The 12,500-nt window shown below is 48.1% G+C and overlaps 1 protein-coding gene across 2 annotated transcripts in view; it reads left to right on the plus strand.

Annotated features, from left to right (window-relative positions):
• Positions 1 to 12,500, plus strand: part of LOC143300650 (uncharacterized) — a 238,561-nt gene that overhangs the window by 93,259 nt on the left and 132,802 nt on the right. For both annotated transcript variants that reach the window (XM_076614474.1, XM_076614476.1), the window contains exon 3: positions 983 to 1,071. In XM_076614474.1, coding sequence (XP_076470589.1) covers positions 983 to 1,071 — 89 coding nt within the window. The remainder of the gene's footprint in view (positions 1 to 982; positions 1,072 to 12,500) is intronic.

Below are 12,500 nucleotides of genomic sequence, written 5' to 3' on the forward strand. Positions count from 1 at the left end.
GTTGACCTATGGGAGGTCATTGCTTTACCTGGATGATTGTTGACCTATGGGAGGTCATTGCTTTACCTGGTTGATTGTTGACCTATGGGAGGTCATTGCTTTACCTGGTGATTGTTGACCTATGGGAGGTCATTGCTTTACCTGGTTGATTGTTGACCTACATTCTTGTTTGTACGTTCCCCCTCCATCTGTGAAATGATCTGATTTGAACAGAACCAGTGATGGGCGCAATAGTCCAGTAGTTAAAGTGTTGGACTTTCAATCTGATGGTCCCAGGTTCGAATCATGGTAACGGCGCCTGGTGGGTAAAGGGTGGAGATTTTTCCTATCTCCCAGGTCAACATAATTATGTGCAGACCTGCTAATGCCTCAACCCCCTTCGTGTGTATACGCAAGCAGTTCAAATACGCACGTTAAAGATCCCGTAATCCATGTCAGCGTTCGGTGGGTTATGTAAACAAGAATATACCCAGCATGCACACCCCCGAAAACGGAGTATGGCTGCCTACATGGCGGGGTAAAAACGGTCATACACGTAAAAGCCCACTCGTGTTGATACGAGTGAAGGTGGGAGTTGCAGCCCACGAAGGAAGAAGAGAAGAAGAATGGGAGCAGCAGTGTGTTGCATTACGTAGAAAGCTATTTCCGGTTTGGTTCTGGATTTTATCATTATTACTGTTATTGGTTTTGTGTGTGTGTGTGGGGGGGGGGGGGGGGGTTCATACTAATTCAAAAGATGCTTCAAGAGATTTGAACTGATCCATCGTCAAGGACTGGACAGACATGACCAGGCCACAGCTGTCAGCCTTTTCTGTTCACAGGTCCCTTTGGTGATTATAGAAGTTAAGGGAATGGTGATAATGATGATGATGATGGTGATGATGATGATAATGGTGACAGGGATGATGATGATGAACGTGATGATGATGGTCATCTAATGACGGTGACGGTGTGGTGAAGTGTGGGCTGTGCTGTGTGGCAGGAGGAAGCAGGGAGTACCGGGGCCATCTGTGGGAACTTGCTGCCCGCCACGCTGTACTCCACTGGACAGTACCTCACCGTCGTCTTCAAGTGAGTGCTGCCTGTCTTTGTGCTGTCTATCTCTGTACCGTCTGGGTGCTGTCTGCGTGCTGTCTGTCCCAGCTGTGTGGTGCTGTCTGTCCCAGCTGTGTGGTGTGGTCTGTCCCATCTGTATGAGTGTTGTCTGTCCCATCTGTGTGGTGTGGTCTGTCCCATCTGTATGAGTGTTGTCTGTCCCATCTGTGTGGTGTGGTCTGTCCCATCTGTATGAGTGTTGTCTGTCCCATCTGTGTGGTGTGGTCTGTCCCATCTGTATGAGTGCTGTCTGTCCCAGCTGTGTGGTGTGGTCTGTCCCATCTGTATGAGTGCTGTCTGTCCCAGCTGTGTGGTGTGGTCTGTCCCATCTGTATGAGTGCTGTCTGTCCCATCTGTGTGGTGTGGTCTGTCCCATCTGTATGAGTGCTGTCTGTCCCATCTGTGTGGTGTGGTCTGTCCCATCTGTATGAGTGTTGTCTGTCCCATCTGTGTGGTGTGGTCTGTCCCATCTGTGTGGTGTGGTCTGTCCCATCTGTATGAGTGCTGTCTGTCCCAGCTGTGTGGTGTGGTCTGTCCCATCTGTATGAGTGCTGTCTGTCCCAGCTGTGTGGTGTGGTCTGTCCCATCTGTATGAGTGCTGTCTGTCCCATCTGTGTGGTGTGGTCTGTCCCATCTGTATGAGTGCTGTCTGTCCCAGCTGTGTGGTGTGGTCTGTCCCATCTGTATGAGTGCTGTCTGTCCCAGCTGTGTGGTGCGGTCTGTCCCATCTGTATGAGTGCTGTCTGTCCCATCTGTGTGGTGTGGTCTGTCCCATCTGTATGAGTGTTGTCTGTCCCATCTGTGTGGTGTGGTCTGTCCCATCTGTGTGGTGTGGTCTGTCCCATCTGTGTGGTGTGGTCTGTCCCATCTGTATGAGTGTTGTCTGTCCCATCTGTGTGGTGTGGTCTGTCCCATCATCATGAGTGCTGTCTGTCCCATCGTATGAATGCTGTCTGTCCCATCTGTATGAATGCTGTCTGTCCCATCGTATGAATGCTGTCTGTCCCATCTGTATGAGTGCTGTCTGTCCTATCTGTATGAGTGCTGTCTGTCCCATCATCATGAGTGCTGTCTGTCCCATCTGTATGAATGCTGTCTGTCCCATCATCATGAGTGCTATCTGTCCCATCGTATGAATGCTGTCTGTCCCATCGTATGAATGCTGTCTGTCCCAGCTGTGTGGTGTGGTCTGTCCCATCATCATGAGTGCTGTCTGTCCCACCTATATGAGTGCTGTCTGTCCCATCTGTATGAGTGCTGTCTGTCCTATCTGTATGAGTGCTGTCTGTCCCATCTTCATGAATGCTGTCTGTCCCATCTGTGTGGTGTGGTCTGTCCCATCATCATGAGTGCTGTCTGTCCCACCTATATGAGTGCTGTCTGTCCCATCTGTATGAGTGCTGTCTGTCCTATCTGTATGAGTGCTGTCTGTCCCATCTTCATGAGTGCTGTCTGTCCCATCTGTATGAGTGCTGTCTGTCCTATCTGTATGAGTGCTGTCTGTCCCATCTTCATGAGTGCTGTCTGTCCCATCTGTATGAGTGCTGTCTGTCCCATCATCATGAGTGCTGTCTGTCCCATCTGTATGAGTGCTGTCTGTCCCATCTGTATGAGTGCTGTCTGTCCCATCTTCATGAGTGCTGTCTGTCCCATCTGTATGAGTGCTGTCTGTCCCATCTGTGTGAGTGTTGTCTTCCCATCTGATTGAGTGCTGTCCGTCCCATCTGTATGAGTGCTGTCTGTCCCATCTGTATGAGTGCTGTCTGTCCCATCTGTATGAGTGCTGTCTGTCCCATCTGTGTGGTGTGGTCTGTCCCATCTGTATGAGTGCTGTCTGTCCCATCTGTATGAGTGCTGTCTTCCCATCTGTATGAGTGCTGTCTGTCCCAGCTGTGTGACTGTCGGCTGCATGACCATTCTTTTTATCCATGACTGAATGATGTAATGTACAGGACTAAGCTGGGACCCCTCCCCCCCACCTCGTCCCCTCCACACACACGTATGACAGTTACTATTTCACACTTTGATGGTCTTTGGGCAAAGACCGATGATCAGTGATGCGAAAGATGGACTGGCACAGTGATGTTTCCCCTGTCATGACGCTGGTCTGAGGACTGACAGGCTGAAGAGAACTGATTTCTTTTTCTTTACATTTTTAGCCAAATTTGCTGTTGACCGACAAAGCGCCTCTGGAGAAAATGAATTTCTTGAAGCTTACCATAAACACGCACGCACGAACGCGCGCGCGCGCACGCACACACACACACACACACACACACACACACACACACACACACACAATTTTATTATTATTATTTACATAGACTCACGTTGTGTGTAAACACGCTTATGAGCCAAAAACAATGCATGCCTAAGCCGACAAAGGCTCCGGATTTTTTTCAACCACCTAACGGGTCCAACAAGGGTGACTGGTCTACAGTGAAGAGGGGGGGTGTAGGGGGTACGGAGGGGGGCGAGGTCTTCTGAAGTGTGTGTGGGGAGAGAGTGGAATCGTGTCAGTGCCGCGAGTCTGCCATGTTGTAAGTAGGCTGGGCCATCAGTCCTGTGAACTGCCCTGTAAACCGCTACCCCCTCCTTCCCCTGTCTTCCCACTGCAGGTTGGAAACTGCATAATTATTACAGGGCAGAAAACGTTATAAAAAGCATGAAGTCCCACCCTTCAATCCGAAAAAAAAGGGTCATGAACTGATGTTAATTCTGTTTGCTGATTGTGACGGTTTTGCACATGGTTAGGGGATTTCAGAAAAAGAAACACATTCATTACACATTTGAACCATTTCCAGTGGGCATCACTACTTGAACGAGATATTGTTCAGATATATATTTATGTGTGTGTGTGTGTGTGTGTGTGTGTGTGTGTGTGTGTGTGTGTGTGTGTGTGTGTGTGTGTGTGTATAGATAGATAGATAGATATAGATATATATATATAAATGATGGTCAAACTAAGCAAGGGAATGGACTACCAGCGAAGGGTAGAGTGCCCAGTAAACGCCCACCCTAACTGAGTTGTTCAAAAAGGGGAGGGCGCATGGAAAGTACTGTACTTCGCTTTCACCGTGGTAAAGGCAAGCACGCAGATGTATTCATTAAAATTAATGATTTACTTGATCGATCTGAACCGGGACCTGAATGTCCGTGGTTAACACAGATCTATTGTAGACGTCCTGTAATTTGATCGAATTCGTAACGAGGGTGAAGGTGATTTATACATAAGCTGAGTGCTGCAGTGCAGTGTGTGTGGAAGGAGACAGTTTACGAGAAGTGATGATGGTTGATGGTGTCGTTGTGTGAAATCAAGTGGAACAATTTTCATCAGCTGACGCAACTCTCCTGGGAGAATTTGTCAGTTCGGAAAGAACTAGTGAACGCACACGAACACACGCTCTTTGTCTGTCTGTCTGCATCCCTCTTTCTCTCTGTCACCTACCTCTCTCCCTCTCTCTCAGACACAATAGAGTCATAAACACACACACACACACACACGCACACACGCACACACGCACGCGCACACACACGCACGCACGCACACACACACACACACACACACACACACACACACACACACACACACACACACACAGACGGGGGTGGTGGTGGGGGGCGGGGGGTGGTCTGGACAGGCTGTCTGTCACGTCCTTCACTTCACTACCGTCCGGCCTTTCCCCGTCTGTCTGCACAGGTGTTTGTCGTGAGGCCGTACTTGAAGAAAACCTCCTTGGACGAGAAGAAATGCCTATTTCGGTTTGTTTTTATTCCGAAAAACAAGATGTCGAAAAATTCTTTGTAGGTTGAAGCAGTGTAGTTGTTGTTGTTTTTTGTACGACCATAGCGGCAGTGGATTAATGTTCATTGTGTCTGGGGCTCGGCGAAGGAAGGCAAGGTTGAATCCTCCTCTTTCCGCCGTTTGAACCTTCAGAGACTGAAGTGAGGTACCCAGTCACACCAGGATGGAGTAAGGAACATCCGAATGAAGTGCCTTCCCCAAGAACACACCATGCCGGAACGGGGCCTTGACATGTGATCACTGGTGATCACTGGATCACAAGTCAAGTTATAAGTTTGATCGGAGTTGTGCCCTTTAGAAGGGCGTCCCGAACTAATCATGCCTTAACAAACACAGACCGGCCAGATCAACTTTCAGCTTACATGAAAGTCGTTTAATCTTTCTGCCCCCCAAAAATCCAGTGCCCAGGACTAAATCTTGCTCTATGCAGGTATTATAAAGGGACTGCTGCAACCAGCTTGTTTTCGGAAATGTGTTGCGTGTTGAAAATGTTTCTCTTTTCTTTAAATAGAATCAGTTTGTCGCTGCATGTCCCAACAGGAAGTGTAGTGGAGTTTCCCTCTGTTTCCGTGCCTCTCATTGTCTGTATGTCTTTGTCTCTATATCTGTCTCTGCTTTTCTCCTCTCTCCCCCTTCCCGCACCAGCTTTTTTTTTTCTTCTTTTTTTTTCCTTGAGCTCATCATAATATGTTCATTCTCCACTTTTCTGCCAAACGTTGCTGCCCACCGTTCTGATCAGTGGTTCACCCGTTCACCCATTTGCTGCCCACCGTTCTGATCAGTGGTTCACCCGTTCACCCATTTGCTGCCCACCGTTCTGATCAGTGGTTCACCCGTTCACCCATTTGCTGCCCACCGTTCTGATCAGTGGTTCACCCGTTCACCCATTTGCTGCACCAACGTTTTCCTCACTGACCGATGAAGGATAAAAAAGCAACAACAACAACAACGCCTCAGAAGTAACAGAGTACTGCAGACGCCCGCGATAACCCCTCTCCTGGCTGTTGATAACCCCTCTCCTGGCTGTTGATAACCCCTCTCCTGGCTGTTGATAACCCCTCTCCTGGCTGTTGGCTGTTGATAACCCCTCTCCTGGCTGTTGATAACCCCTCTCCTGGCTGTTGATAACCCCTCTCCTGGCTGTATCCAGCTCTCATCTGCGGAGCCAAACGAAGGCGACGACAGGCGGGCTGCCAGAGAGAGCCACACGATGCCAGACTGGAAGACTGCAGCTTTCAGCGCCCCGCTTGTTGGCGGGAAGTATCTCTGACAGGGGGAGTAAGTAGAGTTGTCAGTGACGTCTCAGCGCCGAGGGATTCGGGTCGTCTTCTGTTTCTTTATACACATACAAATCTAGGACTCAGTCAAATCAAAAATACTGTATTCATCCATATTGAAAACCGTTTGTAAAGAATGGAACGTCGGACAGACCTCCCAGCCGGACGGACATCATGGCTATCACCCCCTCCAACAGAGCATCCTTCACGGAATGACGTCAGCCAGTAGGACGTGGAGCTCAGCTCTGCTGCTGAGTACACATGCACTTAGTGAAGGGGCCATGGGCATGGTCCTGGGAGCCGCCAAGGTTTCACCCCACGGGCTTGTATTTGTATTTGTATTTCTTTTTATCACAACAGATTTCTGTGTGTGAAATTCGGGCTGCTCTCCCCAGAGAGCGCGTCGCTGCACTACAGCGCCACCCTGTGTTATTGTTTTGGTTTTTTTGGTTTGTTTTTCTTCATTTTTTCCTGCGTACAGTTTTATTTGTTTTTCCTATCGAAGTGGATTTTTCTACAGAATTTTGCCAAGAACAACCCTTTTTTGCCGTGGGTTCTTTTATGTGCGCAAAGTGCATGCTGCACACTGGACCTCGGTTTTTCGTCTCATCCGCATGACTAGCGTCTAGACCACCACTCAAGGTCTAGTGGAAGGGGAGAAAATATCGCCGGCTGAGCCGTGATTCGAACCAGCGCGCTCAGATTTTCTCGCTTTCTAGGCGGACGCGTTACCTCTAGGCCATCACTCCACTCCACTGTATAGAAGTGGTTTTATCCCGGTCAGTTTGGGGTGAGTGGGAGGGGGGTTGATTGTTGTGTGGTGTTGACTTATATGTATTTATGTAAGTAATGTTCTCTCTCTTTTTCTCTGTCTCTGTTTTCTCTCAAACACACACACACACACACACACACACACACACACACCCATCAAGAGGAATAAATATGGAGTGTTACAAAAACGATAGAAAAACCACTCAAGAGAGGGAAAAAATGACAAGAAAAGAAAGAAAGAAAAAAAAGACTAAGTAAATGAAATAATCAAAAGAGAACAAAAACACACACACAAAATTAATAAAGCACAAACTAAGCAACGGTCGTTTCCGAGATCAGTGCAGGCCAACCCCATAGGACGATGCACCCCCCGCACCCCCAAGCCACCACACACACACACACATCCCACCCCACCCCGTTTCTACAAATCCGTCCTCCACCCCATACCCCGACTGCCCTCCCCCCCTCGGCTGGCTGTTACTTCCAGAAACAAAAGGAAACCAGACAACACAAGCTGTGGGAAGACACACTCTGACGGACCCCACGTTCCTGTGTCCCGATGTTTTCATGTCTCTCTGCTAGCCCGTCATTGGGTGACATCTACCCCACCCAACCACCCCTTGCCCCCCACTCCCTCCCCGGCCCCTCGGGAGCTTGCCTGTCAACAACGTAGAAGACCCTCCCCCTCCCCACCCACCCACTTCCGCACCCCACCCCTTTTCCTGTACCCTTTACCACCCCTCCCCGCCTCCCTCACAACCCTGTTGTTTTCCAAGCACACCAACTGGATTTGTAAAAATAACAACAATCAAAGGACACACACACACACAAAACAAACAAACAAACAAACAAAACGAAAGCAAAAACGGATAATGAAAGGCTTATGATGGAGTGTTTATAAACGGCTGGATGTTACGTCCATTTTTTTCTTCTTCTTAAATCTCTCCCTCTCTCTATGTCTCTGTCCCTCTCTGTCTGTCTGTCTCTCTCTGTCTCTTTCTTTCTCCTTCTTTCTGTCTGTCTGTCTTTTTCTTTCTCCTTCTCTCTGCATGTCTCTCTCGGCTGAATGTTTGCTTTCCTTAGAGGTTTGGATGTAAAAATGGCATGTAACTTGCTTATCTGTTACCCTCCATAATAAAGACTTGTCTCGTCTCGTTTCATCTTGTCTCGTCTCGTCTTGTCTTTGACTTGTTTCGTTTCGTCTCGTCTCGTCTTGTCTTGTCTCGTCTCGTCTCGTCTTGTCTTTGACTTGTCTCGTCTCGTTTCGTCTTGTCTCGTCTAGTCTCGTCTCGTCTTGTCTTTGACTTGTCTCGTTTCGTCTCGTCTTTGGCTTGTCTCGTCTCGTCTCGTTCCGTGTCGTCTCGTCTCGTCTTGTCTCGTCTCGTCTAGTCTCGTCTCGTCTTGTCTTTGACTTGTCTCGTCTCGTCTCGTCTTGTCTTTGACTTGTCTCGTCTCGTCTCGTCTCGTCTTTGACTTGTCTCGTTTCGTCTCGTTCCGTGTCGTCTCGTCTTGTCTCGTCTCGTCTTGTCTCGTCTCGTCTCGTCTCGTCTCGTCTTGTCTCGTCTCGTTTCGTTTCGTTTCGTCTCGTCTTGTCTTGCCTTTAACTTGTCTCTGTGTCTGCCGGGATAGGGACAACCACGTAATTTGTTTGTTACCAGGAGGCACGCTCGGCGCTTTATCCTTCTAGCTTTTTATTTATTTATTTATTTATATTTTTTTTAGGGGAGGGATGTGATGATGGTAGAGGATACCTCCCCCCACAATCCTCCTCCTCCTCTCCGCCCCCTTCAATACCCTCCCCACCCACACACACACACCCCTTCACCCCCTCACTGCCTTCTGCCTTCTGTACCACATCATTCCCTCGCCTTTTGTCTTTCAGCCAGATTTGCCCATCCACCCCACGTCCCCCTTTTTTCTTCTTCATCCAGTTTGATGTTTATCCATTTTTGTCTTACTCCCAGAGGCCTTCGTACTGTTGTTTTCTTTGTCTTCTTCTCTAGTTTCTGTTTTCCTTCATTCGCGGTTGTTGTTTTGTTTTTGTTGTTGTTTTTTGTTTGTTTGTTTGTTTCTTTGTTTGTTTGTTTTTGTTTTCCCGAGCTTGCGCCATCCAAGTTTTGGGCACGCACGCACCCACCCACACACACACACACACACACACACACACACACACACACACACACACACACACTGGGAGACTCAAATAAATAATCTTATTTTGAGAGAGAGAGGTAGAGAGAACCTTCTCAAAACAGAACACTTAATGATGTTATTCAAGATTTTTGTTTTGTTTTTTTTTCCAAATTTTGCAATATGACAAACATGCAGGGTTATATTGATAGTGATAGTAAGTAGAATAAACTATCACAGAAGAATAAGGAAAAAGTACTGACTGATGTTTGTACATCGAACATGGTTTGTACCGTGTGATGTTCATCGGACATGGCCTGTACCGTGTGTTGTTCATCGGACATGGCCTGTACTATGTGATGTTCATCGGACATGGCCTGTACCGTGTGGTGTTCATCGGACATGGCATTACCGTGTTATGTTCACCGGACATGGCCTGTACCGTGTTATGTTCATCGGAGATGGCCTGTACCGTGATATGTTCATCGGACATGCCCTGTACCGTGTGATGTTCATCGGACATGGTCTGTACCGTGTTATGTTCATCGGACATGGCCTGTACCGTGTTATGTTCACGGGACATGGCCTGTACCGTGTGATGTTCATCGGACATGGTCTGTGCCGTGTTATGTTCATCGGACATGGCCTGTACCGTGTGATGTTCATCGGACATGGCCTGTACCGTGTGATGTTCATCGGACATGGCCTATACCGTGTGATGTTCATCGGACATGGCCTGTACCGTGCTCAGCCCGACGAGGATGGGGGCAGTGGGAGGGGAATGGTGGCTGGAGATGCTGTTGGCAGTGTGTGAAACACGGCAGACATGGCGCAGTGACCAGTCAGTAACACTAACAGTCATCAACACTTCCTGACTACTTGAAGTGAACTCAAACACGACAGGATTTTTTGTTTCAAGTGTTATTTTTCCAGGTATTACGTGTACTGTACTCAAATTGGATTGGAAAGAAAAAGTATTACGTGTGCACGCATTGATTTTTCGCTGCACTTGTGCTGAAGTATGATCAGCATTGATAATGATAACAATGATATTAACTTGACCTTTAGCTCTATCGGGGCTGTAAACACTTCATAAAAAGGAAGAAAAAATAAGCCTGTGAACGAAAAAAAGATAAAGGAAACTGTTTCAGTTACATATCATACAGCAAGCAGCCGCTGCCTGTCTATGGTGCGGACGAACCAGCCACATTTCTCGCCAAGCCATTTGGAAATCAAATGAAAAAAGGACACAGTTATTTGTTGCAAGCCAAACTACATAAAAAGGCTGGCCCCCCAAAATGCCACTTGGCAGCTCAGATTTTCACAGAGAGAGAGGGGGGGAGGGTGGTGGTGGTGGTGGTGATGGCAGCAAACTACTGACTCGATAAACCAATTACTCCCAAGATTTGCTCGCTCCTCAAACATGGTTAAAGGAATCCTGAGCGGACTGTAGCTGGTTGCATCACAGCTCTGGCAGAGAAGCTGGCATTGGTGTTTGTTCACGTGCACAGAGAGGCCTGGTGGCTGAAGCTGTGTTCAGGTTCCGCACAGTGTCAGCAGCTCCCATGGCCGTTCGGCCAACAGCTGTGTGAAAGGGTCAACTCCACCACGACCTGCTCACCGCGTGGATCTCGTGCAAAGAAATGATGTATTTGTATGACTCTTTTCCTCACAACAGATTTCTCTGTGTGAAATTCGGGCTGCTCTGCCCAGGGAGAACGCGCCGCTACACTACAGCGCCACACACCCCTACCCACCCCCCGTTTTTTTTCCTGCCTGTAATTTTATTTATTGTTCTTTCGAAGTGGGTTTTTCTACAGAATTTTGCCAGGAACAACTCTTTTGTTGCCGTGGATTCTGTTACGTGTGATAAATGCATGCTGCACACGGGACCCCGATTTATCGTCTCATCCGAATGACTAGCGTCCAGACCACCACTCAAGGTCTAGTGAAGGGGGAGAAAGTACTGGCCACTGCCGGTGTGATTCGAACCAGGGCGCTCAGGTTCTCTCGCATCTTAGGCGGACGCGTTACTCTGGGCCATCAGTCCACAATGGTGATGTCGTGTTCTTGTTCTTGTTCCCGGTCGTCTTGGCCATGGTCACCTCCTCCTCTTCCTCCCCCTTCTCTTCTTTCTTCTTCTTCATCCTCCTCCTTTTCTTTCTTCTTCTTCCTCCTCCTCCTTTTCTTTCTTCTTCTTCCTCCTCCTTTTCTTTCTTCTTCTTCCTCCTCCTTTTCTTTCTTCTGCTTCCTCCTCCTTTTCTTTCTTCTTCTTCTTCCTCCTCCTTTTCTTTCTTCTTCTGCTTCTTATTCTTCATGTCCTTGCTATACTCCTTCTCATCCTTCTTCTTTTCTCCTTCTGTGGTCCTCTTCCTCCTCCTTCTCCCACCCCCTTTCTTCTCCTGCTCCTCTTCACCCTCCACCCTTCTCTTCCTCCTCCTTCCGCTCATCTTCGTCCGCCTTCTCCTTCTCCGATCCTCCAGTCATCATTCACATGACACAGTGTGTCAGCCAGACCACAGTACAAGGGAGGCGGGTTATCCACACTGTGGCATCACTCCCTGACTGGGGAACAAGCTGTCTGTCTGTCTGTCTGTCTCTCTGCCACACTGTCTGCTCTGGTCCAAAAAGAAGTGGACAACGCTTAGTCTACCTCTGTCTCTCCCACTCACCTGCTTACGCGCACGTACGCACGCGCTCACACACACACACACACACGCGCGCGCGCGCGCGCGCGCGCGCAGAAACAGAGACAGGCAGACAGACGGAGATAGAGACAAATTAATAGACGGGCAGAAGAGAGAGAGAGAGAGAGTGAGAGAGAGAGTAGCCAACGGGAACGCACCTCAGTGTTTATTCCCAAATTATTCAGCTTTCACATCTCCAGGGTACACGACTCAGGGTCGAGGAGAGTTATCGGCCGTGGCAATAGAAAGGAAACGGAAATAGAGGGCAGTTCGGGATTTGCATTGAAGTTTTATCTGTGCGGCCTAACCGGGCGATAGGGGTTTAATGCTGTCTTATAAAGAATGCCCAGCCGCTAAGAAAAAAAGGAGAAAAAACAGGGGGAGAACTGAGAACGGAAGAGGAGAAAGAAAAGAACACGAAGACGGCAAAGTAAAAACTTCAAAGAAACGAAATTACGAGTGGAGCTAGCTTCTAATTATAGCCGTTCTGCAGTAGAAAAGAAAGGTTAAGAATTTCAACAGGAAAAAAAGAAAGAAAGTAAAGAAAATGTGGGGAGGGAAAGAAAGGGGGAAAAAAAGTAAAAATGTAAGTGTGAAAAAAAGAAAGGGGAGAAAGGAAGAAAGAAAAAGAAGAAAGAAAGAAAAACAGAAAGGGGAACGAAAGGAAGAAAGAAAAGCAGTAAGAAAGGGGACTTAAAAAAAAGAAAAAGACAGAGTGCTGTGATGAAACACGAA

This window comes from Babylonia areolata, chromosome 26 (genome assembly GCF_041734735.1).
Source record: "Babylonia areolata isolate BAREFJ2019XMU chromosome 26, ASM4173473v1, whole genome shotgun sequence".
Taxonomy (NCBI): Eukaryota; Metazoa; Mollusca; class Gastropoda; order Neogastropoda; family Buccinidae; genus Babylonia; species Babylonia areolata.